Here is a 17,115-nt window from a genome sequence, read left to right on the forward strand (position 1 = left end):
GTACGCTGTGAGTGACGGTTGCCGTACGTCCCAGAGATAGTTGGTCACAGTCAAACGACGAGCGAAAATTCTGAAGAAGCGCGAAGACTTGCTGGCGATATGGAGGCGGCAGATCGGCGTCTACGACAGATTCAAGAACGTCTGACGACGATGACGACAACGATGATGATGATGATGCGCATGGCACGGGAGAAGTGAGGGCGTCGAGTTCATAACAGGCCGTGTCGTCGGTAACATCGAGAATGTGAAGCGGGTCAAGGGGCTGAACACGACCGAGTGATTCGCCGCGCAGTAACGTCACATGGTAGTGAGACGGGTTACACACAAGCATTGAGGATAATCCAGACGCAGTGGTGAGGACGGCAAATGGGAGAGGTAGGGCCTTGCGACGGAGAAAAATCGGCGACGGTGTAAAAAGCACTGTAGCGTCTGGCGCGGTAGAGCAAGAGACGGGCACAAGCGCACACATGTCGGGTGGTATATCCGTATCGGACACAATAGTGAGCTTGGAGGCTTTCTGTTCAGAAGGGTCAGGCAGTGGGGCATCGGCAAGCGGGAAAAGCGCTACTTCGGCCCGGGCACAGTCGATGATGGCACGATGAGGAGACAAGAAGTCCCAGCCGAGGATAATGTCATGTGAACATGATGACAACACGAGAAATTCAACAACATAGATAATGCCGTCGATGACCACCCTGGCAGTACATTGAGCGAGCGGGGCTATATGCTGCGCAGTCGCGGTGCTTAGAAGCATACCAGACAACGGCGTTGTGACCTTATGGAGGCTGCGACAAAGCTTTTCGTCGATAACAGAAACTGCAGCCCCAGTATCAATAAGCGCAATTGCGGCGGTTCCTTCGACCAAAACGTCCAATAAATTGCGTGGCGACTGTGCAGGCCTTGTAGAAGTCGCGAAGCTTGCAGTTCGTGCCTGCGGAACTGCAGCAACTAGTTTCCCTCGCTAGGTGACTGGCGGCGACGTAAGGGGGAAAGTGAGCGACGACGTTGTGATGGCGAACGATGGGTGCCGACAGGGCGTCGAGGAGGCGGCGAAAACTCGTGGTCGGGAAGAGCCGCATGCCCGGTGGTGTCATGGGAATAGGCATATCCAGGCGGTGCGATAGTAGCGTTACCAGGTGGCATGCGACGATGGCAGAAGCGCGCAACGTGGCCGGCGACACCGCAAGCGAAGCATATGGGTCGGTTGTCGCGTGTGCGCCAAGGGGTCTGAACTGGGCGTCGAGATGGAACGGGAGGCGACGCGGGAGGAGGTGCAGCTTGAAGTCGCATTGGCGCCGGAAACGAGAACGTCGGCGGCGCAGGTCGCGCGGCGACTTCGGCATAGGTCAGAGGTGCAGCCACGGGAGGGCAGGGGTGGGCGAAAGGTAAAGACCCAGCAAGTTCCTCGCGAATGGCCCGCCTAATGGGAGCAGCCAGAGATGTGTCAGGCTGGGGAGGTCCATCATTGAGAGGCAGCATAGACAATTGGCGTGCCACCTCCTCACGAATGAAATCCTTAATCTCAAGAGAGAGCGATGCTGCTGGCGTGGTGTTCGAGCGAAGTGTGAGGCCCGAGAGAGAGTCGCCAGGTGCGAGAGCGCTGCGCGCAAGGACCCTTTGTCGACGCAGCTCATCGTAGTAGTACACTCCGTAGAGGGCATGTAGCAACTTCTAACATATCAGCCAAATTTGCTACACAGCCTCATAAGGGGCCCCTTAATGTGGTATTTTTATTTTGAATCTAACCATTTCCTCGCAATTGTGAAAAATGCGGTAGGGTAAATACTGTAAGCACAGTCGAAACCAGATATATAAAACCAACAATGTAATAAGTATAACAATTATATTAAGTATAATAAACGGCAATAAATTCCTCTTGAAACTTTTTTTATAAGTTTTAGTTATATACTGAATTACATATACATCGAACTTTTTGTGACCCGCTTCAGATTTAATAGAAGCGGGTTCGACTTTATCAACACGAAAAATCACAACCATGGTGTCAATTGCATCAGTACAATATGCATACTCCGCCTATATGGTGATGGTAGGGAGCAAAACTGACTCTCACCTTTAGCAACAAGCAATAATGCAGCAGCGGTGCAAAACAATTTTCTGAAAGATAAGTATGCTTACTTCACTAAGACGGAATGTGAAAGAAATTGCTCAAGATTTGAATGCGTCAACCACAATCTGATAACGAGGCGCGCCATAGTAGGAGACTCCTGATTAAGTCGTACCACCTGCAGTTCTTTGTTGCGGATCTAAATGAAGATAGAATGCCTTTGCTACAGAAATTTAGTAAAATAAAAATTTTACAAACTTAGTACGTTCACGGTACTCTACACAGAACCATGTGTGCCACTCAGTAATATTAGTCTTCAGAATACATGACGGCCTGATTATCAACGGAACAATATAAAGACTTTTCCTATGCCAACACATTTTTAGTTACTAAATAAATCCACAAATCACGTACTTATTTCGCAGAAACGAAGTGCGGAAGCTACAAATACTGCCATTTCGTGTATAATTCGCGTTTGCAGCAGCGATCCCCTCACCCCTTCCTTTAAGAAGGTTTCGTTTACCAAGGTTTCGTTAAAAGCAAGAGCATCCGAATTGCAGTCGTCAAGGAAAGAAGAAACAAGATCGTGCTTTGACATCCTACTATGGATGTTAGCAACCGATAATGATAAGAATGGGGAGGTAAGCGTCGTATTCAGTTTATGGTGGTTGTGCACATGCGTATTGTGTCCGAACTATCTATTGACCGCGACAACTGCACCAGTTGCGACATTGCAGGTGTAGGTCTCAGAGTCTGTGCGCATTCCGATGACATGCGACCTAAATGCCTTGCCTTTATCCCTAGCAAAACTAGTCAATTTCCGCCTCACTTGACGCGCTACCGGGGCCAAATCATTGCGGATTGAAAACGTTGATTCCTGAAGTTTAGATGCTGAAGCCAAGATACGCTCTTTGTCTTTGGAAAAAGTGACCTCTGCTATAAGAGGTGCGCGCTTTTCTTCCGAATCGTTGTCCAAACGGTGCGCGCGCTCGAATCGTTCACCTGCCGTGGTGACTCCAAGCGTTTCTGGGCAAAACGTGATAATTTTGTTGCCCGGACGTAGCCCACTCCTCTTTAGGATTATCATCTATACCAAAAAATAAGAGATGACAGCGGCGTAGTCTATTTTCAGTGTCATTACATTTTGAAGATATTGCTGCAAATTGCATGGAAACATATAGCCTAACCATATGACTTGAAGGACTTAATCGTTTCTGCCAAGAAAGTTTTCGCGTCACAACGAGACATATTCGGTCTGACGTACACGCTGACGATCCAAGACGAGTAGGCATCTCGACTGCACAATGGTCTCGCACATGGTTTCTGCATGCCGTTGCCGATACACGGGATCGGCCGTACGGGCACAATCGCGCTCACCCTTACGTTCGCTTACAGCAGCCTCTTCTATCGTGCGCTGCACCCGCGGCATTCAAATGGTCGTGGCTGGGAAGTGGACAGGGGGATTGGACAGGCATTGTACAGGGGACAGGACAGGGGACTTTTTCCAGATCCTAAGACGAACCCGTCTTTACAAGTACTTGCTGTCTCCGATAGGCAGGGAAGCTCAGGTAATCGAGACAGGGGTGGCGTCATGCCTAGCAGACGCGACTTACCCTCCCATTGAATTTTGTGCGCATGCGCTACCCTTGCTGAGGTCGTCGCTTCGCCCCGTTATCAGTCACTGACCGGCAGGCCAGTCAACGCTGGAACGGTAAGGCAAATGCAAACTGGACAGTTCTACGTAGGTGTCTAGGTTCGTTTTCCTGCAGTGCGTTTTCGACGCTCACGGACGAGTCAGTGAAACATAGAAACCTTCGCTTCGAAAAAGTAGATTCGTAGGTGAGCATTTTAATAGGAGGCGCTACTACGGTAAGTCAGTGTTTTCCTTGAGTAGCCCTAGCACATTTAAGCATCGCGTAGTTTCTGAAGTTTAGCATTATTGGAAATTATGCTGTACAGTTTTTATTTTTTGGGGTAAACTACGGCAAACTCTACCTTTCGAAATCCGGAAGATTGCTAAGTTCTGTTAGTGGGGCATGCCTTCCCTAGGTTTGATAAACGTATATGGGCCATGGATATATGTGAACAGGTTATATGCGCGCTGAATAAAACTACCAGCAAATGCAGTGATGTAACTCTGCTAACTTGACCCAAAATGTACACCTCTGTCCTGCGAAAGAAAACGATCAATTGAAGACATTTCAACGCTCAATACAACTACCGCTCACTCAGTGCGTCTGTCGCGTCCCTTTGAGAGAGGATTGGATGCGTTACCTAATCAATGATAAAAAAAAATGAATCGCAGGCATGATATGGCTGACGATGAAGCAAAAAGGGAAGTTATGAGTCAGCGTTCCAGCGAACAATGTTGCACGTCACAAACACTTCTACCAACGAGATTAATAGTCGTTTTCGGAGTTGTAACAGTACGTGCCAGTATTAAGAATGGCAATATCAACTGAACCTAATTGAGAAGGTATCCAAATAATATCACATGGCAGAAAGAACAGAAAAAGGAGGCATGGACATTTACCAAAAGCTTTTTTTAAAAGACCTACATGTATCTATATAGATACCTAACACATAAGTGCATATTTGTGTTTTTGTGCCTTACTACATATCATGACATGATGAGGGACGCTTACGAAGCTGTCGCTCACCAAGACAGCACACTTGATTCTACATATCTATTTCGAACTTTGGTTGAACTGCATAACATCGCCTGTATTTGTTTTTCCCGTGTGTCTCTAAGTGTGTTTTAATAATTGTTATCTCCATATTTCTGACAGAACATTCATGATATACATAACAAGAATCAGTCATTTGCCAAATAATCAGAGTACCGGGCTGCTGGACGTCCTTTGTTTGAATCCTGTCGTTCTACAATTCTGCTCCTGCCTATTTAATGAAATATGTACATACTTAGATATATCCAGGCCATCGTCGCGGCATCGACGCAGATAGCGAGAAGTTCCCTTAGGTGTCCATGCAGTTGATATCGCAGTACAGTAAAACAGATCTACTAGATCTCGTTAGTGTTTCTGCAATCTCTGAATTAGAGCTGCATCTTGTTTAAGTATAACCTTGCAGACATTCACAGTTACTCTAGTTGGTGCACTACTGAAAATGAATTCTACATCAAATGGACATCATCAAGACATGACCCCCAAACGTCGCCACATCATTTGTACAAAGCACTCGCGTGGATGGTGTGTCCTTTGAGGAGTGATATGGTAAAGCTGTTTAGTAGCGCGCAAAGCAGGCCTAGGACTGAATAGGCAAAGAACACCGCCGGACACCTACAGTAAACACTCCCCATTACAAAATATTGGGAAAACCTCAAAGCGTGGATTGATTCAAAATTGACGTCTAGCCGCAATAAACTGCACAGATAAAATCAGCTTAAGTGGCGTACATAGTGTCTTTTACCGTAGAAAGGTATATAACCTCAATTTTCTTCTACTCTTCCACCGAGCGATACAGACTATAATAGGCTACTATTTCTCTATTTGCAATCACCTACTATGTACGCTCCCTCAGTTCACTTGTTGTCATGTTTGATAACATCTACGGAGAAGTCACTAATCATTCCTGTGACACTTGCTTGTCTCATAACGTTGATTGGCAGACTGTTTCTGTGTATTTATTTCATTTGCTACGATTTCTATCTGAATTAAAGACGCAGGGGGCTTGGCATGTGTCCAGGATAATATTTATGGTGTTCTGAATAAAAACAAATTGTGAAAATGGCGCATTTTGCATTTTTCAGAACCGGAAGAGAGACGATGATAAGAGAGTACGTAATGCCTATTTTTTCTATGTCCTTCTCTGCTCCAGTGAAAAGATAAACAGTCAGAAGACAATTCAACATGTAGTTTACATCGATATCAGCCATATCTTCCTGAGTTAGTTGAGGGGAAATTCTGAAGCATGAACCATGTTAATTGTTGTAAGAGCCAAGCCGGGATGTCTACATTTGATCGACGTTGACTAGAGTTTGGGTCGCCTTTCTACATTATTGTAATGCATACATAACTTCCGTTCGCAATTCCTTGAGGTGTGACATGGCAGCGTAAAGACGAAAAGAGTACATGTCAATGCTGGCGTCAGTTCATACGGCTCTCCAATGGGATGGAATTTTCCCACATGAGGGTGATCCACAGCTCCTCAACACGCCGAAAATGGAGTCACCGCATGTGACCATCTCTGACGTCTTTGCTTGGGTGTCAAGAGTAGCAGGAGCATCGGACTTAAAGCTGCTTGAGTTTCGTGATTATTCTACATGTTTAAACTGTACCATTTCTGGCAACGACGCACGAAAGACGCTAGAAACACACGTGCCCAATACGCAAAAGTACTGGTAATTCACAACAAAATGTTGTCATTAAAAAATGGCGGTATATGAGAAAACGACGTTATAATATCTACAATAATACTGAGATTTTTGACTCTCAGCTATACAGTAGAAGGGCTCAGAAAGGCTCAGCGGAAATTGCATGTCATAACTATAGTTGCTTATAAATATTGAAAAGTGAGTGGCATATATGCATAGTTTCGACGCACATTTTAAAATACGAGATGCGGGAATGCGCCTCGAAAGACCAACGTCCTTGATTTGCCAAGCTCAAGCGGTTTGACCAATAGTAGCCACTGCCAAACTCATTTGCCGAGCGCAGGGTTGGGCTTACCGATAGAGGCAGGATGACGCGGAGGTGGGCGCGGAGGTACCGTTGTGGCACTCTACCAGCAATTGCGCTTTGTGATCCTCGATCATTGGTCATTGTGATTTTTATGTGGTTCTCGAAGTCGTGGTCCTCGCCCTTCTGCGCTGCTCTAGCAGCAATGCTAGTAAGCCATGGTGGCGGATAGAAGAATTCTGGATGACTGGGGCAGTATATATCCACACAGCTTGGTTCTACTGGCCACAGTAAGCGGCAAATCTTCGTCGCCGCCAGACATAACGCGGCTGTTCGTTGGTAAACTGAACATGAACACAGGAGATGGCAAACTCAGCTTGTGCTAGAGTTGCTTGGTTTCAAACGCCGCACGAATCCAAGTCACTCAACTACTTCAGAACAGTCGTGTATAAGCTTAACATTGGCGAGCATTTTGCCTAACGTTCTGACCCTACCAATCAATGGATAGTATAGTAATCCCAAAGCTATTGCTACTACCGTTACTAATTGGAAAATTAGATATATGTAGCCTTGTCTAACCCTGTGTGATGCGCTACGGCTTTGCAGCTCATCAACCTTCCAAGAATGGAATGGCTGCTCTATTGCTTGTTAACCAGGAAATGGAAAGTTAAAACTGGGAAGGCATTTGCCACGCACCTGCACAGCTATCTCCAATAGTATGTTCAAAGCATGTTAGGTGTCGTCCTTTAAGCAGCTTCTGCAACTTCTACCAACGTATTCACAAACACTCCTCAACTCGTAGCTCTTGCTCCACTTGACCTAATGGAGCATAGCGCCGCTGCCCGACCGAAACAAACACTACGCTTCTTGAGAATATTTGGGGAATGTGACTAAAGTACATTGCCCATTTCATTAGAGAGGCGACACTGGCATCAATGTTAGCTAGTTTATGTGCAGTGTTGACTGGAGGAGCTTTATAGATACGGGCTTAGTCGTAGACCAACTGAAGATACGCCTATGGAAAGAGCTGTTAAGTGCCTGAAGCACGGTTAAGGCGAGAAATGGCTGCCCGTAAAACCAGGGCCGGCGACACACCCTGTTCATCCATTGTTTTCCGTGCACCTCACTTCTTAATGCCCGCACGAGCACGGAGACAAAGCGCAGACAGTTCAAAAATTAGAATCCCTAGATTGTTTGATTAAAAACGGCTCCATAGAAAGCATAATTTCCGCGGGCCCAAATTTATAAAGCTAAGTGTCAGCGTGCAGTCACGTCAACCCTGTGGTTGGCATGATGGCCAATGTGGGAGCGGGTGTCATATTTATCTGGGAGAATGCGGTGCTAACTGAGCAAGCTGTGCCTTAGAGCACGGTAGAGCTACGCGCAGCGCTGGGCACCTGTGCAGGCAAACCTGGCTGTTCTGCTGTTGTCTGCCTGTGGTGCAGAACACGCCACGCTAATAGTCTGCACTCTTACAAATATAGTCACTTACACAGTCAGTCTGATTTCGGCAGATACATGGTGGGAGCTGTAAAACTCGCGTCCAGTAATGGGACCCGTATCAGAGCAGTCTATAGAGTCAGGGTCCAAGAGAGACAAGAGGGAAGGAAGGACAGGGAGCTTAGCCAGTGTAAGTACCCGGTGCCTACCCTTTGTTAGGGAAATGGGTAAGGGGAACGAAAGGTGTAAGAACTAAAAATAAATTAATGAAGTAAAGAATGCTCACACAATTGCGGATACTACACGCCAAAACTTTTGAAATCGGTTGCACAATTCACCAGGCTTCGAAAATTTGAGCAGCGTTCTGAATGCCTTGAGTGCCCAAACGCGTCTGGATGAGCTTTTTAAAACTTTTTCATTTAGTCCCGAAATTCAAATAGGCTTAACCAGGAATCGGTTACTGTTGAACTAAAATCCGATCCCGAAAAACAATTTCTTGCTTCAAGACTTGCTATTGCAGAAAAGCTAGGTATATCGTTGAAGCCACCGATGCCCATGGCAGCCCACAATTCTTTGCGACTGGGAATTGTCCCCAAAAGAAACGAGCATGTGAAGTATGAGCCTGAGGCAGGTGTTAGCAATGCCGTCGCACCACTTCCGTACGTAGAATAGAGGGGCCTAGACAGGACAGTAGCCGCTCGGTTTCAGGGACCGTGGGCTCAATCATCTGAGCATTGCCGTGCGTTTCTAGACTGCAGCAGGATTAGCGAACAACGAAATCGTAGATTTCGCTGTCCGCCAATCTGCATGTAATGCGTTGCTATGAACGAAGCGTAACTTGAACAGTGCCTAACGAAATACATGCAGCTATCCTTTGTCTTTAAATCCCTTGAATTTCGTTCCAGAGAAGGCTGGGTTGACTTCCAGGTTACTAGCATACGTGGGTTGACGAGCGTCGATCTGAAGACCATAGTAGGGAGTAAGAATCATAATTTTTATATATTTTCTTGCCTTATGAAAGCAAAAAAGAATACATTTGCCACTTATATATGGTTTAAAATCTTCCGCACGGTGTAGCAATAAGAAACATTGATCTTACGCTCCCTTTCAAAATTTTTTTTTGAGATTTGCGCTTTTGTGGTCACTGAAACGAATGGCTTGACATTTTCAGTTCAGTTTAAAAAGCGATGCTTTACATATAATGAACTAACCATAAAATGTATATTCCATAACGTCCTACATATTATCAGTACTCCTGAATGCAGTTATATTCTTACAATGATCTGTTCGTTAAAGAGAATTTTCAATAGCTGAACCTACAACAAATATAACAGGATTTAAATTGACAATGCTGCACTTGAAGATGTTGCACCTAGCAGGATGACAATCGACCGTGCCCAGAGGTAGGGCCCGCAATGGTGTTTGAAAACAACGATAGCTGCTTTACTATCTCGCAACAAGCCTATCCCAGAATAGACTCCCAGGACCACGCAAGATCAGGACGGCCCTCCCCTCCCCCCTGTACTTGTACGCACGTAAACGCATCAGTCGTGCGGATTCTACTCGTCTGAGAGACCGCCAATTGAGTGTTAGATTGATATGAAAAGAACATGGTTCAAAAACCGCGTATGCTCACCCCATGTTTCTGCAGAAATATTCGAAATGCAAAACGCTTGTGCTATGATGGTGCAGGAACTCTTGACTTAATGGCAAGAGTTTTTACGAAGAGAATGTTGCACTAAGAGCAAAACTTGAGCAAACTATGAATTTTTTCATATGGTCATAAGCAGCGACGACGCTTAGACTTTAGAATGCGCTATCCAGCTGAAGTCACAGCGCAAGGGGCGTAAAAATTGTTGAGAGCTTGTTTTAGCGTAGAAAAGTAATATTCGTTTTGACAAGTTGAGAACGAAGAGTAAACTGGCTTCAGTGGTAGTACGCCTGTCGGACAGCCATCTCACCTCCCAAGAAAGAGCAGGGGGCAATAAAGGACCCCCACTCGGAGGACAGGCGAGGTAATTGAGTTTCCCAGAAGTGGGTGACAAATCACAGTCGCAGACGGTTGCGACAAAATAAAGTAGAGCAAATGTCAAAAAGTTTGCGGCAGAACAAAGAAATAATCCAACTGATGTTTACGGTGTTTTCGAATTGTGCACCACAAAATCAAACCTGAAAGTCGCGTTTTTAATCAGGCTTTCCACATTGTGGCCCGGAAGCGCGTGAAAAGATTTCCTGCCGCGCGTGGGACCCAATTTATTGAATCAGGGCTGCCGGAATATATACCATTATAATGGCGCTGCGCACTCTATTATATTGTGCGTGAGTTTCTCGCACGAAATTTCATAACAGTTCAGGAAAGCGGTATGTTCACTGCTAGCTTGATTTAGACACAATATCTTATTCTTTCTTTCCCAACTCTAAACTGGTTCCCTGGGGTCATGACATTGGTGATGAACCTACTATTGAAAAGGAAACATTATGGCTCAAGCACATAAAAAATACACCTTGCAATGATGCTTTCAGCAATGGAAGATGAAAGCGAACCTGTGAAATGTTTCTAAGAGGGGAATATATTTAGGCTAATCACATTGGTGTCAGAAAGTTTCTGACAGAATTTTCAATGAGTACTACGCTGAATTCAGTATTGACATACAAAATTTTTGAGATGAGATATGTTACAAAAATTTCACATTTTTTTCATTGGTGCGTATGATTTCAATATATTACATTTGCAAGTGTGAGCTTAGTCAGAATAGGTTATATATTAGGCAGACATGCCAACTCAGGAATCGGGAAATTCGCCCCGTTTATGTCTTGTCGTTCACACAACGGGCGTTAAGCGTGCTCGCGGATATTTATTTTAGTTTGGCAAAACATATGATGATTCTTAAATACGCCACTTTCTGACCAGCTCACAGCAACAAATAACATTTATGTAAAGAGGTTCAATATTAATTAGTCCTTCTTGCACATTTGACGAGAGACTCCATTAGGCTAGTGTAACTAATTCGCGAAGTAGCACGGCAAGCACAGCTGGAAAATAGCAGACATTAGTTACAGTGAATTCCAAGTCACAATAATTATATTAGGCCACCCGATATAATATTATTGTGAGGCTGTTGGGTGCAGAAAGATAGTTTTTGTCATCGTTGTATATATTTGGTACATGCCGCAATAAACAGCATTGACATACAAGAGGAAAAAGCGCTTTTTGGAGAGACGCCGTAAACCTGAATTTCCCTATGTTGAAGCCAGACAGGCATTCGAATTACGGTAAAAATTGTACATTCGATATTTTGAGCATTGTGTTTTGACGAAAGCTCTTTTATTTGGCATGAGCAGCCACGATGACAAATGCTCAAAGCTGAACAATTTTTGGCGCACATTCTTCGTATAAGGCACCGAAACGTGTGGTGAATATTTCTGGTAGGAGAGTTAACGAACCTTACGCATTTCGTTTCGTTAATTTAGAATAGTGTATCGATTAGGCCAGACAAAACAATTTCAGCATACAAGAGGGCTTTCACATTATTACGTAGTGAATATTACTACGCACCACAACTGTACAATTTATACAGCTGGCATTGTCCTGTATATATTGAAGGCACTTGTGGACTCTAACGAATAATTTATTGCATTTTATTTCCAGTTGAGCCAACCGAAGATGCACCCGAAGAGTTTCCTCATACTTACCTTGTGTTGAGGGCTCAAAGAAATTGTATGCTTGTCTCATATGGTCAATCAAGTAATGGTAAGAGTTTTGCGCATACTGTACGCACAGTCGTAGTGATTATTTGATATGCAACAAATCATCAAAAAATGTGTTACCTAGTGAAACGAGTGCTATCTTACAGTGTATTGGACGACGTGACCCTTGTTTTGCTGCTTCCTTTACGCTAACGTCTTTTCTGCGTGGAACATAATTATCCTCTTTGTCAGCACATCATTTTCATTTGAAAGGGATGCGAAGGCAGTGGTTAAGATTTTGAGATACTCATTTAGCAAGGCAGGAACTTCGGCACCCCATTGTCATTTCTGTGGTGTGTTGTGGAGCAGGGAGCTCTGCACCGGTGGGGCAGGTGGCCTCTGGCCAAAATGTGGACTCGCATAGACGGCCTTTTCCACTGCTAGCACTGAGACCAGTGGTTCTGACGGAGGTGTGGAACTACGCAGAGCACACAATTAATTCATTAACTGTAGCTCACCTGCGAACGATTGTTCTTACGTCCTGGGATTATGTCCTCATAACACTTGTGCATCGTCCCCAACAGCTCTGGAAAAGGGCTGATAGTAGGCTATGACAGGCTTGGCAGCTTCTGCAATTGTTCTGGGCTTCAGATACCAGTAGGTGTGGACATATGTTTTCGTTGTTCTTGAAAGCTCTAGAAGTTTGTAATGGACACAGTATTTGCTCCCATACCATCACATCCAATTGGCCCTTACTCAAGAATATTTGCATTAGTGAAGGTGTCGCTAAGAAATTGCGCCGTACTTTTGTGGATGACTGCGTACGAAACCACTGAACGAAAGGGGTCGAGCTCACCATGGCATTTTTTTTCGAGTGCTCGTCGCCATTAGCCCGATGTCATTTCCAATATTATGCGCTGCATTACAGTATCCTGAAATTTCTTCTTAAGAACAATTCTAATTTAAGACCTTGTGAATACGGATAATTTTCTTTCGTTTCGTGAATGGAGTACTGCACTTAGCTTTCTTCCAGACATTTTTTAATGATACACCCTCCACATACTCGCAATGCACTCTGATAGCATCCGTATACGAGCTCGTTATTGGCAATGACAAGTGTTACAGTCGTTAAGGCGCCAGAGTCAATTCTCAGGGCGTCAGGGGCATCATTCAGAAAAAGCGCTAGCGCTAGGATTGTTCGTAACGGCAACTTCCAGCCAATCCTTATGCTGAATTTATTGTTATGACAAGCGGCAAAATATACCGAACACCATTGACGAAGGAAAAAGGAAAAGCTTTGTGAATACGACCCCAAATTTTTACTGTTCACATCGCACTCGCACATGCCATCTTGCGGGCACAGGTAAATATCCATTACTGCACCACGTTTATTCAATAATTGCAAGTGGTATAGTGTTGCAATGAATTGAACCTGACGTTCATGCCTTAAAAATAGGGTGTCATGGAAGTTGGTATGCGCCTACGGAGTGTAACGGATAATGAACAGACGTCGTACGTTGTGCACAAGCTGCAAAGGGGAAATGATCAAAGTTTGGCCTTTTCTTTTTTGCTTCTAGGAATTACTTGATGTATAGACTGACCCCATCCTGCACGAGATTTGTCACCAATAAAACAAAAGTTTACACAAGTGACATACGTACGTGTAACAGCCTGTCTCTGACTGCAATGCAGTCAATTTTGTATCATAATACCGCACCCTAAGTGCGGCAGCAGGCGGCATCACACTCCAACATTTAGGAAACTTCTGTTGTCTGCTTACAGGATATAACTGCTTTCGGGATATGGTTCACGCGATTTATCAATTCTGTCTCTGGCTGTGTAGATAGATTACCTCTTATGATATTCCGCATAGTGATGCAAAGGTATACTTAAGAAAAGGCACATGTTGAGAGGCAGGATAAACGACGCGCGATCGTTGAAGAATAACAATATTTCTTACAGGATCAGCAATTTTCTATGACAAACAGAAGTTTTCTTCAAGGAGACTTGTACCTATTTTAGTTGTGTGATTCCTGTGCATTAAAAATGACAGCCCCAACAGAACTTTGTTGATGGCGTGTCCCCGTCTAAGCACCTATAGTCGGATAATGCAAGTCGCAGCACTGATTTCAAACATTTGGAATTGTCAGAAAAATCACTCACACAATTCAGAGGGTTTCGTTGAGTTGTATGAAACACAAACACATACCACTCAGCTGCAAATCCTTCAAATAAATTTTATTAGGATACAGCGCTAGTGCCAATCAAGTGACAATACCGACACAGCGCTACTGTCAAGAGAGTCCATCAGCAAAATCGCAGCCCATTGGGAATTAATATTATTTTTAAGAAAATTAAACTACATCGGCAAGAATAATTGACACAATTTGACGAGGTTGTCGCAAAGAATCAAATAATCTTTTTTGTAGAAAACTCTGCAGAAGTTTTTATGATTAACAACACTCCTAAAAAATGACTCCATTTAAAAGTCCCATTATTATTGATCTTTTTGAGGTATTTTTGTGGCTAAAATAAGTTCCATTATACCGTTGGAAAGTGTCGTATAATGTAATTTCTAAGTGTATTTTGAATGTACATTCAACAGGTGGTATTGTGAAATGTGTTATCCATATTTTGCAACGAATCATGCGGATAACAACATAATACGTACAATGTTGCTGTGAAAAGGATAAAATATACGCAAAATGTTATTCTGTACTCCGCCTAACGAGCCATTACCTACATTGCATAAAATTTTCAATGTTGAAACACGAAAAGCATAGCAACAACTAACAATGTTTCTTGTCAAATGGAAACTATCCATTTATGGCACGAGTGCCAAATTTTATGCATAATTTTCCACTCATTTCTACTTGCCAAATAAGAACGCCTGTCATAGCGCATTAGGAAATGAACGTAAGAAAGAAGCATAATAGTGCAACATTTGGTTAATGTTGTAGTGGGTGTTAGATGTACGTTATTCGTGAACTGAAAAGAAGTAGAATTAAATAAAAGACAAACAGTTTATGGCTATCCGGGTTCGTTTTCAGGATAAGCACTGCGTTAAATATAAATCCCATCAACTTCCCATTACAATCCGAGTCAGCACCAGCAGTAGCACGCAAGTAATTACATGAAGACGCAGCGTAATAATGTTATTGGCGTCGTTCCCACGAAAATTTATTTACCGGAGTGCCTATCGCATTTCCTATCACTGTATGCACATAATTAGGGACTTGGGTAACTTTCCTCCACTAGGAAAAAAACAATCGCTGAAGAAACATGTGCCTGCCGGTGTACGTTACAGACTGAACTACAAGTGAATAAGAGCATCGTTAGCCTTGAAATCTGGTGTGAGACTCGAAAACCGCCCCTTGCTCGCTCACGATGGTTTTAGTAAAACTGTGGAATGCTGCAGTGTTACGACATGTTGTTATAGTATACCTGCTTCTTTTTTATGCTTTCTTTACTTTCACAAACTGGTAATTACTTGTTTATGGAGTCTTCGCCCCGTATTCAGTAGTGCATCTTAAGTTGAAGTCCACGCTTGACTTGATTTAAATGGCGATTGTCGTGAACACGCCGAAAAAAACGCAATGAGTGCCTTGGACAGGTTCACGGCAGGTGCCATTTAGATCTAGTGGAGCATGAGCTTCAACTTATGGTGCACTGCAGAATACGAGAGTTTGGCTCGATATCGTAACAGTGAAGTTGGTTCGACCCATGATTTTAGATGTAGAACAGTGCGGTCGATTGCCAAAATACACTGTGCAACGACATGAATAATTCTTCACCAGCAGCGAGTTTTGTTATTTTCAGAATGTCCGCGTAGCAGCATATCAAAAAGCAGAATGATTTTTCTTAGTATGGCTACAAGCACTGTAATAATTGTTCCTCGTCTCCCTTTGTCACTGCGACACGGCGAAATTTCTCTAAAAAGAAACAGCTATTTTAAGGTATTCTACTTTTACGCTTCAAAAGAGTTTTCATCAGAGGATTTAGTACGAGGTATTTTTGCTCGCCTTGGCTGCACGGATTAACTGTTTATAAGACCCGGATTTTTTCGTAATTGTAAGTAGCTTAAATAAAGTGCTAATCTCGAAGACCACGTAGGTCTGACTATATCACCGACCTAAATTGGTTTTTTTATAGATAGCCCATAACAATTTGTCAGCAGAATATTTCCTCAGCCTGTTCTCTTTTTCAGTGGCCACTGAGGGTTTTTTTATGTTTTTTGAATATCGTTTACTGCTGCTTTCAGGAACGCAAAGGTGTCTGCTATGGGGATTATCTGGACGCCAAGTTAGCAAAGGAACTCAATGCTATCAGGCCCTCAATTCGTTTTGCGCTCCAGACATATACGATATGACGGAAACTGCCAGTCCGTGCGAGCAATACGATCTTGATGAAAACACGTGGAAAGAAAGCACAGCAGCATGAGAAAAGACATCAGCACCAGGTCCACCAAATTGTTGAAAATAAAAAAAAAACTTGTCTGTGTGCCCACAGCATTCCTACAGCATGATCGCAATGCTACTGTCTCTGCTACGGATATGATGCATCATTGTCCTGGCATCACGTACCTTCTACTATTTCAAGAAATAGTTTGCACGAAGAATACGGAACGCGTAGGACTGTTTAATTGTAGACGAAATTGGCTGGGAAAGCAAGCCGCGAAAAAGACAAGAATGAATGACAGCGCTAAACAAAAGCGAGAAAGAACTGAAGGTTACACCTACTAAGCTTAGTCAATTTGTTATTCTTTGAAGAAAGCTTTTTGTAAAAATATTTAATAATATAACAAGCGGAATCCTATTAAACACCTTTGTAAGTTCCAGTATCAGGGTTCGCAAAGTTGTAATACTGTTTCCATAGCGCGCAACGCAGCTAAGGTTATGTAAGCTTCTCACATTGCTTGCATTGCCGACAGGAAATATTCCGTGATTGATGAGAGAATGATATGGTTATGAGAAGTGTATTGCGAATGTTTTATACATACTTTTCTAGGCTCGCATTTTCATGTTGGAAATATTCATGCAATCCTTTCATGGAAGGTGCCAAATGTCTGAACCTATTTACCACAAAACAAGCTAAGCGACTCATTCCTGCAACCAGCCACCACGGCGCACTACCAGCACTAACGTCCAAAAAAATAATATGTAGCACTCTGGAAGCACAAATACGTACGCATAAGTTATTGGACGTAACCTGATGGTAACACGCGAAAGTTTTTCATATGAACTACTCTTTTGCAGATCAAGGCATTATGACAAGGAAAACAGGAAT

General features: G+C 43.6%; 1 protein-coding gene across 9 annotated transcripts in view; it reads left to right on the plus strand.

Annotated features, from left to right (window-relative positions):
* The window catches only part of LOC135898652 (uncharacterized), a 50,785-nt gene extending 34,446 nt beyond the window's left edge, over positions 1–16,339 (plus strand). For all 9 annotated transcript variants that reach the window (XR_011507980.1, XR_010563385.1, XR_011507981.1 and 6 more), the window contains 4 exons: positions 5,835–5,861; positions 9,048–9,121; positions 11,792–11,893; positions 16,091–16,339. Coding sequence is in view for 5 of the 9 variants with exons in the window: in XM_070523643.1 (XP_070379744.1) it covers positions 5,835–5,861; positions 9,048–9,121; positions 11,792–11,893; positions 16,091–16,269 (382 nt within the window). In the remaining 4 variants the exon portion in view is untranslated. The remainder of the gene's footprint in view (positions 1–5,834; positions 5,862–9,047; positions 9,122–11,791; positions 11,894–16,090) is intronic.
* The last annotated feature ends 776 nt before the right edge of the window (positions 16,340–17,115 follow it).

This window comes from Dermacentor albipictus, chromosome 8, assembly GCF_038994185.2.
Source record: "Dermacentor albipictus isolate Rhodes 1998 colony chromosome 8, USDA_Dalb.pri_finalv2, whole genome shotgun sequence".
NCBI lineage: Eukaryota > Metazoa > Arthropoda > Arachnida > Ixodida > Ixodidae > Dermacentor > Dermacentor albipictus.